This window comes from Dendrobium catenatum, unplaced genomic scaffold, assembly GCF_001605985.2.
Source record: "Dendrobium catenatum unplaced genomic scaffold, ASM160598v2 fragScaff_scaffold_586, whole genome shotgun sequence".
NCBI lineage: Eukaryota > Viridiplantae > Streptophyta > Magnoliopsida > Asparagales > Orchidaceae > Dendrobium > Dendrobium catenatum.
This window is the reverse complement of record NW_021319048.1, coordinates 122,548-146,381: the sequence shown is the minus strand read 5'-3', so window position 1 is coordinate 146,381 and position 23,834 is coordinate 122,548. Positions and strand designations below refer to the sequence as shown.

Here is a 23,834-nt window from a genome sequence, read left to right as displayed (position 1 = left end):
CCCATTGACTATAGTCTTTCCGACCTCCGTCGTCCGTCGACTACGATCCTTCTGACTTGCGTCGCCCACCGACTATAGTCCTTCCGAGCTCCGTCGCCAGCCAACTACAATCCTCCTGACTTACGTCGCCCACCGACTATAGTCTTTCCGACCTCCGTCGCCCGCTGACTACAGTCCTTCTGACTTGCGTCGCCTACCAACTAAAGTCTGTCCTACCAAACAAACACGTCAACAGTGACTCTTTTTATTCACATCATGTAATGTATTCTATAAGATGTACATCAAGCTAAGGCCTTCCCCCAATGAAGAGCCTCATTTGTAATCAACTACAATACTAGTGGATTCATTCAAATTGGGATAGGCCCCGTAGTTTTTCCCCCTTTTTAGGGATTTTCTACGTAAAAAATTTGATGTCTCTAATGAATGATGCACCCGCTCTTTTTATTTGTGTGTGCTGGATCTTCGTACAACGCTAAGACATTAAACTTTATATTTCTCTACCGTCGCAAATACTCCAGGACACAACAATTACAATAAGCCGGTTAGGCAGCTCACTTCGGGTGCGTTTGGGAAGTTGATGTAGGTTGTGAAATTATGTATAAAAAATCAAACAAATTTTAAATAAACTTAGTATATTTTATTTGAAAAGTATAATTATTTAGCTGCTATGCTGCAGCTGTATAAGCATAAATTATTTTGATATTATTATATACATTTAAAAATGAATAAAATTATATTAAAACTTCATGAGCTGAATATTAAAACTTATTTGGAATAGATTTTTTATTTCTTTTTAAATCAGATTTTTATTTGAAAAGTTTTAATTTGTGTACTACAAAGTAAGAAAACCTTCCCAAACGAAACATAAGAGTCAAATTATCATTCAAATATAATTTAAAAGCTTAGACCAACACAACACTTTATAAAAAATAATAATATAACTCTAAATAATATCAGACTACAAATGAAGAACTAGTGTTATATTTTTATTTCTACCAAATATCACATTTTTATTTTCCAGAACTTAGGTTTCATTTGGGACGGCTTTCTTACTGCTTCTTAAAGCAACTTTTCAGTATAAAATTTTTTAAAATTTTATACTAAAAAACTGCTTTAAGAAACAATAAAAAAGTCATCCCAAACGAAATCTTAGACTGATTGAAATGGCTGATAGTAAGGTCTTGAATAACAAATGACAAATAAGTGATTATTGAAGCAGTGTTCAGTTAATCTGAGCTGAAATATTTTTAAATCTATGCTTAATAATCCATTGGACCATAATAATTACAAACTTGAATGAATATAAATAAATTATATATATACACTACTTTTTTTGGTTCTATAAAGTAAATTATATGTAAAAATATATAATTAACAAGTCATAAAATCACAATATTTCTTCACTTCGTAACTTCTTTCCAAGCTCACAGAGCTCCATAAGCCAAGCTAGGAAACCACAATTCTGGCGTATGTCAGAAAACATAAATTGTAATTTAACGAATGAACAAAACAAAGCTATATATCAAGCATTCCTGCAGCTATGAAAAATATTATTTATAAAAGAAAACTGTGAACAAAACAAAACATTATAAATCAAAATTCATGATTTGTTACATCGATCTCCTTCGCTAGCTAATACTCATTGGCCAATTCGATACTCATACGTTTCTGGATGTATATATGATTGATCCCTATCGCAAATATTGAATTATGGATTATCCCGCGAGGGATGACGCTGTATGTAGTTATGTAATGTCATTGAAGCCACCACTATTTTCATATGCTTCTTGAATGAATATGTATGTATATCACACAACATTATTATTTTTTTTTCAAACACCAAATAATCTTTCAATCTCACGTCGTAGTGAATGAGTGACGCTTGTTAAATGTTTATTTTCTCTCACGTAAGGATTAACTTTCTCTTTGAAAATCAGGAATATGATACTTTGTACTATAAAATGATTATAAAAAACCCTCATTGCATCAGGCACCTGGCATCCTTAAGATAATATTTATCTATTTGTAATTGCACATTATTTAGTTAAAGAACAACTACAATGGTTGATTATAATAGAAAAATACATGCTTATTTAGCAGTGGCATAAGAAATTGATATTATTTATTATTTATAGCAAATTTAAAAATATGCCTATCATGTTCACTACCCTCACAACCTACCATAGTAAAAGTAAAACACATGTTGAAGTTATAAACTGTCATAACATTTTGCGTCATTGAATCACATCTTCCTATACAAGCCACATCTTAGCACAAGAAACACAAGTATCCACATGTGCTTCATGGATAGCTCCTATACAGTCCTATGTAAGAAGCAAATTTTTTTTTTTGTTAAACAAAATTTTATATATTAAAAGACAACCAAAAGGATACAACAGCAAAAAGAAAAATAAAACAGACAAAAGACAACAATAAGGAAAAAATAAGCTAAAAGCGAGCTCAGAATTTGGTCAAGGCTCCCAACGTCCCAGTCATCCCACACGGACCCTCCAGTAAAGTGTAAGCAAAGAACCATCGAACCATCCCGAACCGCACACCAACGGTTGCCACGAGCAAAAACGCCGGAACGTGAGCCCCGACCCCATCATTGCTCATAGCCACACACATCATCAGAACGGTCAATAAAGCCAACAAAAACCCCATAGCATCAACAAGCAGAAACAAAACCAACTCAAAAATCACCTTCTGCGTCTACCTCTCCCCCAAAACTTTCCGCGAGTGTCAATATTAGACGAACGCACAAACGCAGAATCAAGATCGGATTCTAACTGTTCGAAATCCGAATCATCCTCAGACGAGTCAACCAACCAATCACTTTGTTTCCTAATCTCCAATCCAGAAGAATTACCCACAAAGTTAGCCAGCACTTGTGAATCAATCTCACTAACAGGCACCTCTACTAATTTGTTTGAGATAGAAATAACTTCATTTGTACCAAGAGAGTGAGATTTCGCTTCAGTACCAGCCGGAACCACATCTACACCATCAGCAACCTTTAAAACTTGCTCAACTTCATTTGAGTTCACAACACCCATGACAGGTGATCCAACGGCATTCAACATATTCATCACACCACAAGACACCTCCGACACCAAATTCTCTGATGCAACCAAAATACCATTTTCACGAGCACAAACACCCACCACAGTCGATGGAACAAAAGGAATGGCATTAGGAGATAATGCAAAAGGATCATCCGAACGATTATCCTCCTCACCCATCACAACCATGCAGTTACTCACATCCACAGCGGAAAAATTCTTATCCAGAACTAATTGATCTACACTGACATTTTCAATTTCCACAACACAAGTATTCACTAACGGGCTACTACCAATATTATCAGGAAGCGGGAGAACAGAATCATTGACCTCAGAGACATTAAAATTCAAATCACCCTCATCAATATTCCCCCCCGTGCCCAAAACAGAATTCGGCTCGGACACAGGCAAAACATTCGACATGGGCTCAGAAACAACATTAACCACCCCATTCGACGGGCTAACCTCCGGAATACAACCACCCAAAGGACAAGGCACAGACACAAGGTTAGGATTCAAAATTTTACAACCATTCTTCGCATGGCCTAAGGCAGAGCAATGCACACAGTACTCAGGGAAGCCTTCAAACACCACTTTTTGTACATTACCAAGGCAATCTGATCCAATCCAAATCTTTTTCGGGTAGCTTTTGGACACATCCAGTTCAACCAAAACACGCGCAACAGAAATGCTCCCGAAATTAATTTTTGAAGTTTCCAACTAGTTCTTGCCTCGAGGTTCGTGCCCGATCAAGATAATTTTGTAATGCCGTATCAATAAGCTTGATAACATAACTTGATAATTTCACTAAAACCTCAAGTCAAATAAATAAGTATCTACTGATAAACTTAGTTGAGTGTTAAAACCGCTCACATGTTAACCTTATTGATTCATTACGTGATACAATATATAAGGTGATTGCAAGTACTTATCTAATTGTTGCCCTTTATGATCCATATAGACCATGAGCACTTTTCAAGTCATACAATAGATCTACAAAAATTGCTTGAGACTTACGAAACACATTATGAAATTTCGTTGGATGATCTTGTACTAGCTCTCCAATCCATTTTTCTCCTCTATACGATGATGTAATGCACAGTAACTTTGAAATATATATTTCATAATACTCATTTATAATACATAACACCGCAAGTGTAATTTTTTTGAGTTTTATAATATCGGATAACTCACTTGGATTACCATTACATTCCATTCCTGCATATACATTAACATATGGTCCGTGACCCATTTCATTGTTCTGCAGGTTGATTTGGTTATATATCATAGTGAAATTATGAGAACACTTGAGAGAAATATATATCACTTAACCAGATTTCCTGCTATTCAAGGCTCAAGAAACTTAAAAAAATTGAAAGCAGATAGGTTTAATAGAGAGAAATAAAAGCAAGTAATATTTAACAAGGGGAAAGCAATGAATTACATTTCAAGAAATCTTGCTGTCTCACACAAGGAATGTTACGATCAATTAAAACATAAATAAAATATAAAAAATTAAAAAGTTATATATAAAAATAAAAAAAAATTTATGGTATTGGTAGTAGTGTATTTAAAATATTTAAAGTTATTTGAATGAGAGTAAAATAAATATAGTAGATTATTTTGTATTTGACGTGAAGTAAAATGAATGTAATATAAAATCAAATGATGGTGGTGGTCAGCAATGTTTGTGCCGATACACCGGCCTGAGATGCCTATTATTAGGGAACCTCCAACTGAATGTCAAACGAGCATTTGCAGTTGCCACGAGCTCCAACCAAACAACAGATTCAACAACCTTTTGAGCGAGGTGAACAATGCGATGTCAATATTGACATCACACTGTTCACAAACACCATTTTTTTCGCCATTAGAGAAAGAATATACTCGGTATATTCTTAATTGATATTATGAAATAGAGCTCGATTAGAGAAAAATTATTGTATTTTAAAATGTAAAATATTGAGTTTTCGGCTAGAGATGACCTTAGTGGCAGGCGACGATAACACAGTCAACCAATGGAAAAATAAATTTGGCCAAAATTATGCGAATTTATAATACATAAACAATAAACTAAGAAGTAAAAAAAAAAAATCTCTAATTAAAATTTTATACTGCATTTAATTTTTAATCAAATCATGCATCATAATTTCAAAATTCTCTGTGTTTTCCTTTCTCCGAAAACCAAATGGCGCCTTAAATATTTAGGATCGTCTCCAGCAAAATTCTTCCGTGCATCAAGTCCTATCTGTAAAGCATATTAGAAGATTTCAAGCTGGCTTTGAACAAAGTGATATCAGATGCTTTGCTTTGTCTGCAAGAATTAGAGGATTGGTACTTAGTACCCAAACGATTAAAAACAAATTTTAATTACGTTATTAATTCCATTGAAGACATATAGAGAATATTTCATATAGAGTAATGGAGACGCCAAATGGTTGAATTTGAGTTACATGGAAACTACAAAAGTCTCCAACTAATTATTAGTACTCCTTTCTTCCTCTTTCCGCGAAGAAATTATGGAGCAACTTTCTTATCGTTATCTACAATGTAATTAAAAATATTTATTTTAAAATAAATATGATATATAATTAATCCAGCGAATATTTTAGTCAAAAAAACGGTCGAGGGCACGTCGTTGAGACGACCGCCGGTCATCCGGTTGATCGCAACGTGGAAATCACGGTTTGTCCTTCTTACCCTTCATTCTTCAAGATCAAGCGGGAAACTGGTAAGGGTATTTACGGAATATCCTCAAAAAGCAATTGCCCGCTTCGCTGCCCAAACGTTCCAAAGCAAGTTATAGACAAATAAGCAACTTTTCTTTTTTAGTGCTACGAAGGAAATGAGAGTATTTTACCAAATATTTAGAGAAGAATATAAAAAAAATTTAGGATAAATTTAATAATTTGTAAAATTTATTTTAAAAAAATATAATAAAATATTTTGTTTATCAATTCTATATTATAATAATTTTTAAATTTTAGTTTTTATGAAAAACTACGAAATCAACGTGCACTTTAATTTTTTTTATTGCAAATAACAAATTGTTTGTTTATTTATTTGAAATATTTAATGAAAATTACAGTAAAAATAATATAAGGGCAAATGTATAATAAATAAAAAACCTAGAAAAGTCCACTATGAAAGAGTTGGATAACGACAAATTATCCGAGCCATTTGTTTTATAATTAAGAATTGCAAATATTTAAAAATTAAAATTTAAAGCTGATTTAAACAATGAAAAGGATTTTTAAAGTAAAAAAAATCAAAATTTATTATTCAAATTTGACCATTAAAAAAATTTGTACTGATATTTTTTATTAATTATAAATTTTTACATGATTAAATAAGAATATTTTAATCTAAAAATTATCCTTAACAATTAGTGGAGAGTTGAACAATTCAATTCAAACTAGATTTTAGTTTTCTTTACAGTTATCCAATAACTGTCGTCCAACTTCAAACGAACATTTACAAAAAAGTACCCCTCAAATATAATAATGAAAGTCCCTCGTCATAAAGAGACCTGAGTTTGCATAAATAATTTGTCAGATAGTAAGAAACTTCTTTTTTATTTTTCGTTATTATTTTTAGTTCTTCCTTCAGCCGCTTCTTCTCCCACTGTTTCCTACTACAGCTCCTAAGCAAGCAGCCTTTTTTCTGGTCGTCGGGAGCGCAGTAAGATACAGTATTCATTGAGATTTGCGAGGTCGCCAATCTGAGCCACTTTAGCTTCACCTCGCGTTCAAAGGATAAGGAGAGAAGGAAAAGGATGTTCGATATACTGATAGGTCGGAAGTTTTCGAACAAATGGTGAGTTTTAGTTGCGGATTTCGTTTATTTGGGTTGGATTGATGGTTACTTCTTGGTGTAAGAACTGATTTGGTTTTTGTTGGCTGCAGCAAGCGTTCGGTGAAATACATCAAGTGCAGGATAGAGACGATCCGAAAGAAGAAGCAGGTGATGGTGAGATATCTCAAGCAGGACGTTGCCGATCTCCTCGCCCGTAGCCACGACGCTAATGCTTTTGGTCGGGTAAGGATTCTTTTCTTTCCTTATGAGGCAGGTGAGATGATTCGTGAGGTCCTTTTTTTTCTTTGAATTTGCGTCGCGATTTTGATTCTGGATGCTTTTTTATACTCCCTTCTGTTTTGATTAGGAGCCTTTGATTTTTCCCATCGATAATTTTCGGTTTTTGATGCACTGATGCGTGTGTATGTTTAAGGGCTAGGGATTTTCACCTTTTTTCGGACTTGGCTTGAATTCTTCTATGATTTTCTCTGCTGTTCTGTGAGTTTCAGCTGTTTTTGTTGGAAACTAAGAGTATACATTGTATCTTAGTACAATTATAAGTAATGAAGTAGAATTTCTGGACAAAAAAATGAGTCAGACGTGGTTAAAATAATCTTCACCCTATAGCAGAGTACATCCAAAGATTGAACTTCTTGAGCTATAAAGGGAACGACTGGAGAAATTATTCTGAGCAGAGGAGAGGTGGACGAGTGGAAATACTTTCTTCTAATGTTAAGGACCCTTAGATCAACAAAGATCCAGAAGTTCTCGAAGCTCATGCCTAGATATTTACGGGCTGATCTAGTCTTCTTTCTTATGCAATTGAGAGCAAGAGTCCTTGGATTTACTTTACACATTTGAGATTCATTGCAACTAATGGGATGTCGCCTAACAAACAGATATGCGTTCATCTCTAATTTGAGAGCACCTTAGTTGTGCTGTAACTGATTGGATTCAGCTGTCACAGTCACTCTCTACTTTTCTTGGACTTTTGGCCGAAGTAATGATGTGAACGATTACTAGACGTGAACGATTTTTTTTGGGCCAGATTATATTAGGTTTTGATCCTTTTGTTTCTATTTTGATCTCCACTTGGAAAGAAAAAATATACAATCAAATGGACAGCCCAATCAAATTGTGAACATTCCTTAATTTGCAAATATTTACTATCCGTTCATTCTTCACCTTCATTTTGACATCTTTAGTGCAACAAGATTCCATTTTAGTGGTCAATAATATGGTGCTGCAAGCTCATATGCTTTGCATAGGTGTGTTCTTTGCTTGTAGAGCTTTGCATGATGACTTTTTAGCTTTACAAGCTTGCTGAGTCTGCAGTTTCTGCTCAAGGAAGCCAGATACTTCTGTTTTGACAAGTGTCATTGCTTAGTTGGATTTGTTCTATAGTTTTAACTTATTAAATTATTTTCTTGTTGAATTTTCTTATAAAAGCAATTTCGTTATGATGTCTGTCTGACTTGGCATTTCACTTGCTTTGTTTGAGCAGATCGATGCTCTTATTGTTGAAATAAATCATGCATCTTGCTATGATATGATTGAGCAATACTGTGGATGTCTCCTGGAGAATATCTCGACCATGCGCAAGCACAGGTATTAATCTTTCAAGTTCTGCACTTCTGAAAGTTAAATTTCATAAGTTTGACCCTTATGGAGATCATAATTTACTCCAAATCATGCATCCTACTAGATTTTCATTGTAGCTTCTGAGCGAGAGTGATTTGAGAGTCCTTGTGTGATAGGGTTCTTCTTCTGGTAAATTACAAGTTTGTAAATAGTCTGTATTTCAAACAATTCTTGGCTCAAATAATGGTAGGGAACGTGTTATGCCGGTCCACCTTGGACCGGCTCAACCTGGACCGGCCCAGCCGGTCCAGGTCTACTGCAGACGGACGCAGAGCCGGGCGGAAGAGAGAGGGGGCCAAGGAGTGGGGTCCACTTGCAATTCAAACTTGGGTTAAGTGCTTTTGGAGGGAGAAGGAAGGGTAGAGAAGTCCTTTTGCTTTTATTTTGAATTAGATTGTATTAATAGGGAGTTAAGGGGAGATTAGGGTTTCATCTTGATTTTGAAAAGAGTTTTGTGTTCTAGGTTTTCTTGTTTGGGCTCTTGGCGTTGCCGGAGATTGTTGGAGAGTTGTTCTTCCTCTCGAATTGAAGAACATTGTATCTTGCTTTGGTTTTGATCATCTACTAAGGGAATACAATTGTTTGCTATTGTTTTTCCAAAGTTTTCTCTCTTTTCTCTCAGCTTTTCCATTATTGGTGGTTGTTTTCTATTGAAAACAGTGAAATATTGGTGAATTAGCGAAGACCGATAGGAATCGCTTGGAATATTCAAGTGGTACCTATCAGAACGATGAATCAAACACAAAGTAAAATAGTAAATCACGATTTGTAAAGCACAAACGAACACAAAGGATTCACGTGAAAAACCCAAATCTGAGAAAAACCACGGGGGAGGAGGGAGGATGGCTTCATCATAAGAAAAAAGTGGAATACAATCGGCTTCCAAAACCCTAAGCCTTTTACAATATGTTTATAGAGAAAAATTAGGTCAACGGATAAAAAACAAACGGAGTTCTAAAATTACCCTTAGAACCAAAATTTAGATCGAACCCTGCTAGGTGCGCTACCTCCTTGGACCCACGACATATTTGCAAAGCGTATGACGGTTAAGGACATGACCAAATAAGAATCAAGCCAAATTCAAGGCAACTCCAACAAATAAAAACTAGCAGAATGTCCTCAGGGTTATAAACCACAGTGATAATTTTTGAAGTTGCTAGAAAATCCATCTCTTTGTTCTACAATCATTGTTATCCATATCCCAACTATTTTGAGATCGGTTAATAACATGCTCAATATGCTTGAATATCTGTCTTTCATTTATTTTTTCTTAAATATGCTATATATTTTCTTCCTTTAATTATTTTATCCACTACTTTTTTTAATCTTTCTCATATATCAAACTTCATTAGCGAATCTAATCTTAATCTTGACCCAATCAACCTTTGTTCCAGGTGACAATTTTTTATCTTCGCTGAAGTTTTATTATTTCTTTGTTTGAAATGTCAATTACGAACCTAAATGCTGCTCTAGCTTACTTAATTTCTAACATTTGCAAAATAAAAAGGTCTCAAGATGGTTGATGAGTTGACGATATATGAAATAATTGGAAAATAATGTATTTATTCTTTTGACATAGGGAGTGTCCTAAAGAAGCCATGGAAGCTGTAGCAACTCTGCTTTTTGCTACTGCCAGATTCTCAGACTTGCCTGAATTAGCTGATCTCAGGAGTGTATTTACAAAGCGTTATGGAACTCTGATGGAATCTTGCATCGACAAACAGGTTTTTAATCTTTAAACTTTAATCATTTTCCTGAACATGCTCCAGCTTTGCTTCCATGTCTAAATCACCGGTATCTTTCTATTCATATTACAGTTTGCTGAGAAGATACAAAAGAAATCATTTTCAAATACCAGGAAGCTGCAATTAATGGAAGATATTGCCCAGGAGTTTTCTGTGAATTGGAACTCTAATATGTTTGAGAACAAAATGTCGAATCACTCTGCACCAAGTCATGTAAGAGATTGTGAAGGCTTTTACATTCTTAAGTGAAATAGACATTTAGGAAACTGTCTACTCTTGGCTTATTGTTTGTTTTAGGCTTCTTTTGGGATGGCTTTCTTACTAATTCTTAAAGCGATTTTTTAGTAAAATAAATTTAATTTTTGTATTGAAAAGTCACTTTAAAAAGCAGAAAAAAAATCGTCACAAACAAAACTTTAATTTAATCCGTGGAGAATCACCTGTTATACTTTGCTCTTTGGCAGGACAATCCAATAAAACATCAACTTGTCAATAAAGAGAACGAGAAACAGTTTCCCGAGAGATCTCCGCAGAAGCATCAAATACAACCGAAAGAGCAGATAGATTTTCAGACAACTCCAACCGAATTCAACATACATGCGCATGATAGAACCGAGAAGACCGTAAAGATGACTACAGATGTATTAGAGGATGCCAAGTCTGAACACCCTGATATAAAGACTAATTTCAAAACAAAATACAAAAATGAATCAATATTTGATGGCAATGCACGCGGCAGATTTCAAAGGGTTCATGAGGGAATTAATCTGGTTGCTACTGAGAGGCAATCTTCCACAGACGCTGTGAACAGAGACTTCAAAGCCATCAATACAATACCTCCTCCATACACGAAACTACCAGAATGGTCTAATGGAAGCATTGCTGTTCACGATAACTTCCCAAGCTCTGAAGATAAGTGGCCTCAAAGACCCCTAAATGCTTCTGGTCGCAGAACATTCAATTCTCAGCCTCCCTACAAGAAACCCAACGTAAGAAAGTCTCCAAACGGCTCTAACCATGCAAATCCTGCAGACTATGAGAAGTCTACTGAAGATCAGGGTAACAATCATTCTGAGGCTTATTATGATCAGCAAAAGTTCATCATAAAACAGACCCTCAGTAATCGTCAAAGACATGGCAGTAGGAGAACTGTACAGGCCACCAAAGATGGTCATCGCGACGAGGAAGAAGAGGTTGTGGATAAACTCCTGATGCATTACAGCAAGAAAGGCACAAATAATGAACCAAGGATGACCAGAACAACCATGAGAGGAGCTCCTAAAGCTCCCTTAGCTGATCCTGCAAGGGTTCCAGAGAACCTTGATGAAGGTAAGCTTCATCATAACACACTTCGCCAAGAACAAACCTGCCCAGCTTGAATTAGACAGCATTGAGGAATTCTTAGAAGGATTACTGATTCAACCAGTTTACACAATTCTCTTAATTCAATTGTTTGTTATAATGATTTGTTGTTGCATTTATTAGTTTGATTGAGTTGCATGATATGTGTTATGTATAAGTTTTTTTTTTTTTTTTTTATGAATGTGTCATGGCTTGTACCGAGCAATTTTCTGAATATATATTCCTTGGTTTTATAAAGTTTTGAACTTTTTTAGCAGCTCTCAGTGAATTTAAGTTTTGTTTGGGACGACTTTATTATTGCTTTAGAAAGCTATTTTAAAAAGTATTAAGAAAATCATCTTAAATGAAGCCTAAATGATAAGCTGGCACTCTTATATGTAAGTCTTGAATTCATGATTTTATTTGGCGATGGGAACTAAAGTTGGGCTGTTTCAACATGACTTGGGTTTTTTATTTTTTATTTTTATCCAAAAGTAAATATTTAGGTTTCTCACTACTTTTTAAAGTAATTTTTTAATTAAAAATTTTAATTTTTTTACTAAAAATTACTGTAACTCAAGAAAATCGTTCCAAACTAAACCTTAATATGATAGAAATTTATACATGGAGTTCATAAAATGTGATGCAATTGTGATGCAAGAAGCTTCATTTAACTGCCAATTTTCTACATATAAATGCTTCTGGTCATTGAAGATAATAGTCCCTATCCCGTTGAAGTCATCACATCAATATAAAGAGGCATAATTTATTTTTGGCTTCTTTTATGATAAATTTTTTTATTGTTTTATGAAATAATTTTTTAATAAAAAAATTTATATTAAAAAATTATTTTATAGAATAATAAGAAAAAAAAAACTATTCCAAACAAATTTTTTATCTAATAAAAACAAACATGATCCATATGAGGACATGATAGTAGGATCTTATTTCTCATTATGGTTTACCCAAAAAAAAATTATTTCTCATTATTAAAAAATAATAATAATTAAAGAAGAAAAATATTAAAAAGAGAATTATAAGGTGTTTCATTAGTCTCTCTCTCCCTCTCTCTCTCTCTCTTACTATATATTTTTCCCCAAATCAATGTGATCATAAGTTCTACATTTCATCAGTAGGGGTTTCAATTTCGAGTTACGAGCCGAACCTGAAATTGACCCGGCACTATTCGGGTTCGGGTTGACCCGACCTGTTTTTGCAAACGGGTCAATTTTCTGAACCCGAACCCGACCCGCTTCGAGTTTTTGTTAATATCAGTGAAGAATTAGTCTTTACTGAATATTCTGTTTTGCTTCAGTACTTAGGCAGTGAGGTTCTCTTCTTGGCATTAATTAACATGTTGTTTATAATTTTTTTTAAATAAACATTAATTAATATTGTTTAGAAAATAATTAAACCTTTATTTTATTTTCCTTTTATTTTTCTCCCATACAAGATACAACAAGCTTTTCTTCTTGACAGCCAATTTATTCAGGCAGGCAAATGGCCGCATCACCCTTCTGCTTCTGCGTAATCAGAAGTGGAAAGAATATTTTGCGCTCTTGTTGGCGTTAAACAGCCCATAATGGTTCTCTGTTCCCCCTGGCGGCTTCATGTTCTCATAAAAAATGGCGAAAATGTAGGTCTCAATGTTAACTCCCGGCTTCTTGGGCGTCCTTGATTCACATGGTTTATCAGATTTGACAGATAAGTCTGCGCATTCTGTTGTGTGGTCACACCGCCACCATCTGACGGCCAGCCGGTCTCCGACACCACCAGGTTGACATTGCCACCGCCCATCTTCTCCAGCGCCAAGAAAAATGCGTCCACCATCGCATCAAACAGATTCTGATACTGCAACGGCCCGTCGGTGACCACCGTCCCCGGCGATGTGAAGAGTGCGTAGTTGAGGTTGATGTTGGGGTTTCCGAGGTAACTGAAGTAAGGATAAACATTAGCGAGGAGGGGGGCACTGTTGCTGGCGAGGAAGGAGAAGATGGGTTGCAGAGTGTCGTGGACGCTGGAGGAGAAGACGCCGGCGGAGGGAGGGTAGGACGCGCCGAAGACGCCGGTGGATACCGAAGTTGAGACCTTCATCCTGCCTTGCAGGCGGCCTGCAAGGCGTTTTGTATATTCTTCATTGCAGGGAGGACGATCTCCGGATGAGCGCCGGAGATAAGCTCGTTGCCGACAGCTATGTAACGAAAGTTCACTCTCGGACGATCTTCGGATGTGCAAATTATTGCATCAGGTCACCTGACAGAGAGATGCGTTCGGTCTCTCTCTGTCTAAAGTAACCTGTGCTTTACTGTAGCAGTGCTGTAGCACTGCTACAGTAAAGCGCAGGTTACTTTAGACAGAGAGAGACCGAACGCAGAGATGCGTTCGGTCACCTGACGCAATAATTTGCCGGATGGGCAAATGATCATACATATGATATTTGTTAGTCTGTCGGCTTAATACCTGCTTAATACTTAACGAATCGGAGTGTCGGTTGGAAAATGTCCAAATTAACCCGGCACAATCGCACGTCCAACCCCATGTTCCGCCGCACGACTCCTTTCTTCTGATCTTCCTCCACCCGGAACTCCCACATCGGCTTTACTTCGTCTGCGAGAGCTCAATCCATTTTTCCATTACGATCTCCTCTTCTCTCTCATCGATCGCATCAGTTATTCCCGCTCATCTCCCTCTCCCCGAATACAGCACCCGCTCATCTACCTCTCGACGAACACAGCAATCGCTCATCTCCTTCTCCACGAACGCAAAAACTCATCATCTTTCTCTAGTCGAAACCATCTACCCAACAGTTTTCAGGTAACCTTTCGCTTTCTCCATGCCAATCTTCTTCGGCGGTCTTCTAAGGCTCGGAATGATTTCATAAATTACATAATTTGTCTGATTTTGGGATTTCCTCTGTTTTGAAGACCACGAAATGTTTTTTCCTCACTTTGTATTATAGACTTTTTGAATATGTAATTTGAAGCATGAAAAATAATATGTAAAGCAGGGAAAGATCATACAAGAACCCATCCAGAAATGGTAATAACATAAAGCTTATTTTAAACGAGGCCTTATCCTATTATTTAAATGTCAGTGCGTGCGCGAGCGACGTGGGAGCGGTTTTCCTTCAGAATTTTACTCCCGCCTCTGGAGGTGGGAGAGGCGACGCCGATGGCTACGGCGACGACGCCGGCGACGGCGCCTATGAAAAAAGGGCCATGGACGGCGGAAGAAGATAAGGTTCTTATGGACTACGTCAAAAAGAACGGCTCTCGTGACTGGAGCTCCATTCAATCCAACGGTCTTCTTCCCCGAACGGGCAAATCCTGCCGTCTCCGCTGGGTCAACAAACTCAGACCCAACTTGAAAAGGTAATCTCATTCAAAGTTCAGATTTTTCGTAAACAAAAAGGAAAAAAGTTTAGTTTTTTATTCTATTCATCATTCATTATTCCTGTTCCTTTCAAATTGTCGTTTGTTCTGATTTGTTGACTTGACGAGTGAAGCGGATGCAAATTCACTTTGGAGGAGGAGCGCATGGTGATCGATATGCAGGCAAGATTTGGGAACAAATGGGCTCGAATTGCAACATTCCTTGAAGGTAGAACGGATAACGATGTCAAAAATTTTTGGAGTACTCGGCAAAAGCGACTGGCAAAGCTTTTGCAGACTCCAATTCCGGTTAGATCACCGACGAACCAAAGGAAGGCAACTGTATGTTCTCAAGTGCCTGATTCTGAGGTAATTCGATATAAATTTGATTTTATAGATGATTATTAAATCATTATTTTAATTCACTTCATAAAAATATTATTAATTATTAAAACGGTAATGACAGGATGTGTTGCTGCAAAATTTGAATTCTCCATCCATAGAATTCATTCAATTTACGAAATGTTACGTAAATGGTAAGGAATTGGATTATATCTGAGCTATTTGGTGATTGAAATGATGCTCGTTAGTACATATATACGGTTATATTATTGTGCCTGCTGTTTTATCAGGTGTTCTAAAATATGTTGTTCAAGAGGATGATAAGAAGAAGCAAGTTATTTAAGATAATATTTCTAAGAATACAAACATTAAAAATACTTTTATGAAGTGCATTGACAAATATAATTTATAGAAGTTTGGTCTATGCTCATTTGGGCTGCTGTTCTCATTAAATATCACAAGCTTAGTACTTTCTTTATTAAATATAATTTATAGAAGTTTGGTGTACTTTTTTATTGTTTGGTTTGGGACGATTTTTTTTTTTTGCTTCTTTAAATAGAGTTGTAGTAAAATTTATGTATTAAAATTTCGTTTTAAGAAGCAATAAAAAGTCGTCCCAAATGAAGCCCAAATCTCCCGCCATGATGTTCATTTTCCTTTTATGTTTGTGTGCTGAATATTCGTATAATGCTCAGACATAAAATTACAAACTCTACTGCCGCGTATATTCTAGCCCACAACATATATATTAGAATAATTTTGAAAAAAATTAAAATTTTAAAATTTATGCTCAATAAATTTTGATTATCATACTTTTTATTTTTATGAAAAACTACTAAATCAACGTACACTTTAACTTTGTTTTATTGCAAATAACAAATTGTTTGTTTATTTATGTTGCGTCCTGGAATATTCGCGGCGGTAGAGAAATATTTAGTTTAACGTCTTAGCATTGTACGAAGATCCAGTACACAAGCAGATAAGTGAGAGGGTGTAACATTCATAAGAGACACCAGAGTTTTTACATGGAAAACCCCTGAAAAGGGGGAAAAACCACGGGGCCTGGCCCAGTTTGAATGAATCCACTAGTATTTGTAGTCGATTACAAATGAGGCCCTTCCTTAGGAGAAGGCCTTGGATTGATGTAGCAAATGTACATCATATAGATTGCATTACATGGTAGAAGTTACATATATAGGTTTGTTTGGCCTCCTAATTTAAACAATGAAAAGGATTTTAAAAGTAAAAAAATCAACATTTTCTTATTCAAAATTGACCATTAAAATTTTATATAATAATAATTTTTGTTAATTATAAATTTTTATATGATTAAATAAGAATATTTTAATTTAAAAATTATGCTTAAGAATTAGTGGAGAGTTGAACAATTCAATTCAAACAAGATTTTAGTTTTTCTTTACAGCTATGCAATAACCGTCGTCCATTTCCCAAAAGAAATAACTGTCGTCCAACTTCAAACGAACATTTACAAAAAAGTATCCCTAAAATATAATAATGAAAGTCCGTCGTCATAAAGAGACCTAAGTTTGCATAAATAATTTGTCAAATTATAAGAAACTTCTTTTTATTTTTCGTTATTATTTATTTCTTCCTTCAGCCTTTTCTTCTCCTACTGCTCCTCCTACAGCTCCTAAGCGAGCAGCCTTTTTCTGATCGTCTGGAACGCAGCAAGATACTGTTCGCCGATCTGAGCCACTTTAGCTTCACCTCGCGTTCAAAGGATAAGGAGAGAGAAGGAAAAGGATGTTCGATATACTGATAGGTCGGAAGTTCTCGAACAAATGGTGAGTTTCAGTTGCGGATTTTGTTTATTTGGGTTGGATTGATGGTTACTTGTTGGTGTAAGAACTGATTTGGTTTTTGTTGGCTGCAGCAAGCATTCGGTGAAATACATCAAGTGCAGGATAGAGACGATCCGAAAGAAGAAGCAGGTGATGGTGAGATATTTGAAGCAGGACGTTGCCGATCTCCTCGCCCGTAGCCACGACGCTAATGCTTTTGGTCGGGTAAGGATTCTTTTCTTTCCTTATGAGGCAGGTGAGATGATTCGTGAGGTGATTTTTGTGAGATGATTCGTGAGGTGCTTTTTTTTTTCTTTGAATTTGCGTCGCTATGCTGATTCTGGACGCTCCCTTCTGTTTTGATTAGGAGCCTTTGATTTTTGCATTGATAATTTTCAGTTTGTGATGCACTGATGCGTGTGTATGTTTAAGGGCTAGGGATTTTCACCTTTTGCCGCACTTGGCTTGCATTCTTCTATAATTTTCTCTGCTGTTCTGTGGGTTTCAGCTGTTTTTGTTGGAAACTAAGAGTATACATTGTATCTTAGTACAATTATAAGTAATGAAGAAGAATTTATGGACAAAAAAAAAAGAGTCAGACGAGGTTAAAATAATCTTCACCCTAAAGCATAGTACATCCAAAGATTGAACTTCTTGAGTTATAAAGGGAACGACTGGAGAAATTATTCTGAGAAGAGGAGAGGTGGATGAGTGGAAACACTTTCTTCTAATGTCAAGGACCCTTAGATCAACAAAGATCCAGAAGATCTCGAAGCTCATGCCAGGATATTTACGGGCTGATCTGGTCTTCTCTCTTATGCAATTGAGAGCAAGAGTCCTTGGATTTACTTTACACATTTGAGATTCATTGCAACTAATGGGATGCCGCCTAACAAACAGATATGTGTTCATCTTTAATTTGAGAGCACCTTAGTTGTGCTGTAACTGATTGGATTCAGCTGTCATAGTCGCTCTCTACTTTTCTTAGACTTTAGGGCGAAGTAATGATGTGAACGATTACTAGACGTGAACGATTTTTTTTTTTTGGGTCAGATTATATTACGTTTTGATCTTTTGTTTCTATTGTGAGATCCACTTTGAAAAAAAAAAAAAAACAATCAAATGGACAGCCCAATCAAATTGTGAACAATTCCTTAATTTGCAAATAGTTACTATCCGTTCATTCTTTACCTTCATTTTGACCTTTCTAGTGCAACAAGATTCCATTTTAGTGGTCAATAATATGGTGCTGCAAGCTCATATGCTTTGCATAGGTGTGTTCTTTGCTTGCAGAGCTTTGCATGATGACTTGTAAGCTTTACAAGCTTGCTGAGTCTGCAGTTTCCGCTCAAGGAAGCCGGATACCTCTGTTTTGAGAAGGGCCATTGCTTAGTTGGATTTGTTCTTTAGTTTTAACTTATTAATACATTTTCTTGTTGAATTTTCTTATAAAAGCAATGTCATCATGATGTCTGTCTGAATTGGCATTTCGCTTGCTTTGTTTGAGCAGATCGATGCACTTATTGTTGAAATAAATCATGCATCTTGCTATGATATGATTGAGCAATACTGTGGATGTCTCCTGGAGAATATCTCGACGATGTGCAAGCAGAGGTATTAATCTTTCAAGTTCTGCACTTCTGAAAGTTAAATTTCATAACTTTGCCCCTTATGGAGATCCTAATTTACTCCAAATCATGCATCCTACTAGATTTTCATTTTAGCTTCTGAGGGAGAGTGATTTGAGAGTCCTTGTGTGATAGGGTTCTTCTACTGGTAAATTACAAGTTTGTAAATTTAGTCTGGATTTCAAACAATTCTTGGCTCAAATAATGTTAGGGAATGATGAATCAAACACAAAGTAAAATAGTAAATCATGATCTGTAAAGCACACACGAACACAAAGGATTTACGTGGAAAAACCCAAATATGGGAAAAACCATGGGGGAGGAGGGAGGCTAGCTCCACCATAAGAAAAAGGTGGAATACAAACGGCTTCCAAAACCCTAAGCCTTTTACAGTATATTTATAGAGCAAAATTAGGACAGCAGATAAAAACCAACAGAATTCCAAAATTACCCTTACAGCCAAACTTCAGGTCGAACCTTGCTAGGGGGCACTACCCTCTTGGACCCGTGACATATTTGCAAAGCGTATGACGGTCAAGGACATGAACAAACAATGGTCGAGCCAAATTCGAGGCAACTCCAACAAATAAAAACCAGCAGAATATCCTCCGGGTTATAAACCACAGTGTGATAATTTTTGAAGTTGCTAGAAAACCCATCTCTTTGTTCTACAATCATTGTTATCCATATCCTAACTTTTTTGAGATCGGTTAATAACATGCTCAATATGCATGAATATCTGTTTTTCATTTATTTTTTCTTAAATATGCTATATCTTTTCTTCCTTTAATTATTTTATCCACTAGTTTTTTAATCTTCTCATATATCAAACTTCATTAGCAAATCTAATCTTAATCTTGACCCAATCAACCTTTGTTCCAGGTGTCAACTTTTGGATCTTTGCTGAAGTTTTATTATTTCTCTTTGTTTTGAATGTCAATTACGAACCCAAAGGCTGCTCTAGCTTACTTAATTTCTATCAGTTGCAAATTAAAAAAGGTCTCAAGTGGTTTTGACTTTTGAGCAAGGCTAGATTGGCTCGATTCTGGTAAAACGACGTGTTTTAGGAGGATATGCTTGTATGGAACTAAGAGAAATTAGGTTAGGTCACGACTCCATCTTATGCTGTTTCTTAATTTAGGCCAGGTTAGCTTTTATGTTGCTTATGTTACTTGACACAAGTACAACCAGAAAGGAACCGACCCTTACCGGGAATGCGGCTTCACTGAATTAATTGACTAGGCTTTACAGACTTCGCACCATCTTATATAGTTAGGCTTGTACCCTAGCAGCCGAGTTGATTGAATATGTCTTCTGTTACCCATTTGGCCTTCTGATATTAACAAGCCATGCTGAATGAACCCTTTCACCTGGGCTTGATATCCAATTCATGCCACTACCTAAGCTTTTCAACTAAACAAACTTAATGGCATAATTTGAACATATGACCGCGAAGAGATAGTTGATGAGTTGACGATATATGAAATAATTGGAAAATAATATATTTATTCTTTTGACATAGGGAGTGTCCTAAGGAAGCCATGGAAGCTATAGCAACTCTGATTTTTGCTGCTGCCAGATTCTCAGACTTGCCTGAATTAGCTGATCTCAGGAGTGTATTTACAAAGCGTTATGGAACTCTGATGGAATCTTGCATCGACAAAGAGGTTTTTAATCTTTAAACTTTAATCATTTTCCTAAACATGCTCCAGCTTTGCTTCCATATCTAAATCACCGGTATCTTTCTATTCGTATTACAGTTTGTTGAGAAGATGCAAAAGAAATCATTTTCAAAGATCAGGAAGCTGCAATTAATGGAAGATATTGCCCAGGAGTTTTCCGTGAATTGGAACTCTAATATGTTTGAGAACAAAATGTCGAATCACTCTGCACCAAGTCATGTAAGAAATTGTGAATGCTTTTACATTCTTAATTAAAATAGACATTTAGGAAACTGTCTATTGTTGGCTTATTGTTTGTTTTAGGCTTCGTTTGGGATGACTTTCTTATTGATTCTTAAAGCGACTTTTTTTATAAAATTTTTTAATTTTTGTCGCTTTAAAAAGCAGAAAGAAAGCTGTCCTAAACAAAATCTTAATTTAATCTGTGGAGAATCACATGTTATACGTTGCTCTTTGGCAGGGCAATCCAATGAAACATCAACTAGTCAATAAAGAGAACGAGAAACAGTTTCCCGAGAGATCTCCGCAGAAGCATCAAATACAACCGAAAGAGCAGATAGATTTTCAGACAACTCCAACCGAATTCAATATACATGCACAGGATAGAACCGAGAAGACCGTAAAGATGACTGCAGATGTATTAGAGGATGCCAAGTCTGACCACCCTGATATAAAGACTAATTTCAAAACAAAATACAAAAATGAATCAATATTTGATGGCAATGCACGCGGCACATTCCAAAGGGTTCATGAGGGAATTAATCTGGTTGCTACTGAAAGGCAACCTTCTACAGACGCTGTGAACAGAGATTTCAAGGCCATCAATACAATACCTCCTCCATACACCGAACTACCAGAATGCTCTAACGGTAACTTCCCAAGCTCTGAAGATAAGTGGCCTCATAGACCCCTAAATGCTTCAGGTCGCAGAACATTCAATTCTCAGCCTCCCTACAGGAAACCCAACGTAAGCAAGTCTCCAAACGGCGCTAACTATGCAAATCCTGCAGACTATGAGAAGTCTACTGAAGATCAGGGTAACGATCATTCTGAGGCTTATTATGATCAGCAAGGAAGAGAAATAACAAGGACGAATGGCCTCCATGGTGAGGCTTATTATGATCAGCAAAAATTCATCATAAAACAGGCCTCCAGTAATCGTCAAAGACATGGCAGTAGGAGAACTGTACAGGCCACCAAAGATGGTCGCCGTGACGAGGAGGAAGAGGTTGTGGATAAACTCCTGATGCATTACAGCAAGAAAGGCACAAATAATGAACCAAGGATGACCAGAAGAACCATGAGAGGAGCTCTTAAAGGTCCCTTAGCTAATCCTGCAAGGGTTCCAGAGAACCTTGATGAAGGTAAGCTTCATCATAACACACTTCTTCAAGAACAAACCTGCCCAGCTTGAATCGCACAGCATTGAGGAATTCTTAAAAGGATTACTGATTCAACCACTTTACACAATTCTCTTAATTCAATTGTTTGTTATAATGATTTGTTGTTGCATTTATTAGTTTCAAATGATTAATTATGAATCTATATGATCTTTAACTTTGTTTGTTTGATTGAGTTGCATGATATGTGTTATGTATTAGTACAGTTTTATTTTTATTTTTGATGAATGTGTCATGGCTTGTACCGAGCAATTTTTTTTGGGGTGAATTGAGGGATTTGCCCATTCTATTAAAAGAACTATGCATTACAAAGAAAAACAACTATCTTAGCCAACAAAAAAGAAGCTAAGGCAAAATGCAACAGGTAATAAATACAACATAAGAGAAAGAGGCAAAAACAGACAGAAATTCTGTCTGGTCGGAACTCAAAACTAATCAAAGAGATCATGAATAGCAGTCATATTCTCCTTTGGTTGCCCGAAGACCATCCAAAAGGAGGAAGAAGGCGTCATCATCGTCCGCGATCCAAAAAAATAGCCTGCAAGATTAGAAGCGAGTGACCGAGCCAAAGTATAGTCCGCCAAAGAAGGAATCGTGCATCCGAACAGGGTTTAGCAGCAAAATGATGCCACCAACGGACCAGAACACCCAGGGACCATTCATATAAGAGAAGGCAAAAATTTCCGGGCAAAGAAGCCTTCCAGTTTGCAAAACTTAATCAGACAAAGAGGAATTTGGCAAGACATAGAGTAGTGAGCTTCCCGGAAAAAAGTCAGCCAAAGCACGAGCCAAGAAACAGCAACAGTAACCAAAGAAAACCGTGTATTAATAGCAGGTTGGGCAGCAAACAAATGCCACCAGCAAGCCCAATCACCATCGGTCCAGGAAAAAAGACATCACGTTCAAAACCAAACATCAAATTGAGCAAAACCACAGCAATTCTATCAGTGAAACAGCAAAACAAAGCCATAACAGTCAGGTGTATCTCAGCTGTAAATGTTCTTTTATGAAATTCCAATATTTCCAGTTCTCAAGTTTGAGGTAGACAGCTCTAGAAAAAACAGCTCTACCGGAGCTGATCCATTTTCCGCCCGCTGTGCAGCTTATCAGATTGCTTTTTGGTGGCAACCAGGGCTCTGCTCCTTGGGATGGCCTGGCTTGTCGTTCTTCTGTTTTGCCTTCAGTTCAGGCTCAGGTGCTTATTTTGATCTCTCTGGCAACCATGGAGGACCGTTAGCTGCTGATCTATTCGATGATGGTTTGCTTTCCCTGTTAGCTCCATTTTCCTGAGTCCGAGGTCTTTTCGGCCTATGCTGGTTTAGTTCTTTTGTTTCTATTTTTTTGCTTTGTTCTTAGTCTTTCCTGCTTTCTTGATGTTTGTTTTTCTTGCCCAGTTTTTGTTGTTGGGTAGAAAAACTTTTGTTCCATTTTGGTTTTAATATAAGGGCGAAGCCCCAAAAATTTCCCAAAAAAAAAATTAAATGAATATATTCCTTGGTTTTATAGCGCAGAACTAATTGTAATGCAGAAAGGTCATCCAACTGGATTGTCATATCTAGTTTTTGTCTTTACTAGAACAGTAAATATTTAATATGATAGAAATTTATACATGGAGTTCATAAATTGTGATGCAATTGTGATGCAAGAAGCTTCATTTAACTGCCAATTTTCTACATATAAATGCTTCTGGTTATTGAAGATAATAGTCCTTATCCCGCTGAAGTCATCACATCAATATAAAGAGGCATAATTTTTTTTTGGCTTTTTCTATGATAGTTTTTTTATTGTTTTATGAAACAAATTTTTAATAAAAAAATTTTAAATTTAAAAAAAATTATACTAAAAAAATCATTTCATAAAATAGTAAGAAAACCATTTCAAACAAATTTTTTATCTAATAAAAACAAACATGATCCATATGAGAAAATGATTGTAGGATCTTATTTCTCATTATTAAAAAAATTATAATTAAAGAAGAAAATATTAAAAAGATAATTATAAGGTGTTTATTTTTTTTTTTTTTTT

General features: G+C 36.1%; 2 protein-coding genes across 3 annotated transcripts; both read left to right on the top strand.

Annotated features, from left to right (window-relative positions):
• Positions 1–6,630: 6,630 nt before the first annotated feature.
• LOC110115327 lies at positions 6,631–23,274 on the top strand. Of its 2 annotated transcripts, none has more exons than XM_028694860.1 (7): positions 6,631–6,878; positions 6,968–7,100; positions 8,362–8,465; positions 10,078–10,222; positions 10,316–10,456; positions 10,708–11,138; positions 21,283–22,009. In XM_028694860.1, exons 1-7 carry the CDS (start codon positions 6,838–6,840, stop codon positions 21,821–21,823), a joined length of 1,536 nt encoding a protein of 511 aa, XP_028550693.1. In that variant the 5' UTR covers positions 6,631–6,837; the 3' UTR covers positions 21,824–22,009. The 2 variants fall into 2 exon arrangements, with proteins under 2 accessions (XP_028550693.1, XP_020704190.2); XM_020848531.2 differs by lacking the exons at positions 6,631–6,878; positions 6,968–7,100; positions 8,362–8,465; ... (1 more) ...; positions 10,316–10,456; positions 10,708–11,138 and adding exons at positions 16,901–17,102; positions 17,192–17,324; positions 18,610–18,713; ... (1 more) ...; positions 20,488–20,628; positions 22,174–23,274 and having other exon boundaries at positions 20,870–21,773.
• LOC114579630 (probable transcription factor MYB58) lies at positions 15,017–15,567 on the top strand. Its single transcript, XM_028694861.1, has 2 exons — positions 15,017–15,324; positions 15,422–15,567. Exons 1-2 carry the CDS (start codon positions 15,121–15,123, stop codon positions 15,512–15,514), a joined length of 297 nt encoding a protein of 98 aa, XP_028550694.1. The 5' UTR covers positions 15,017–15,120; the 3' UTR covers positions 15,515–15,567.
• Positions 23,275–23,834: the final 560 nt, after the last annotated feature.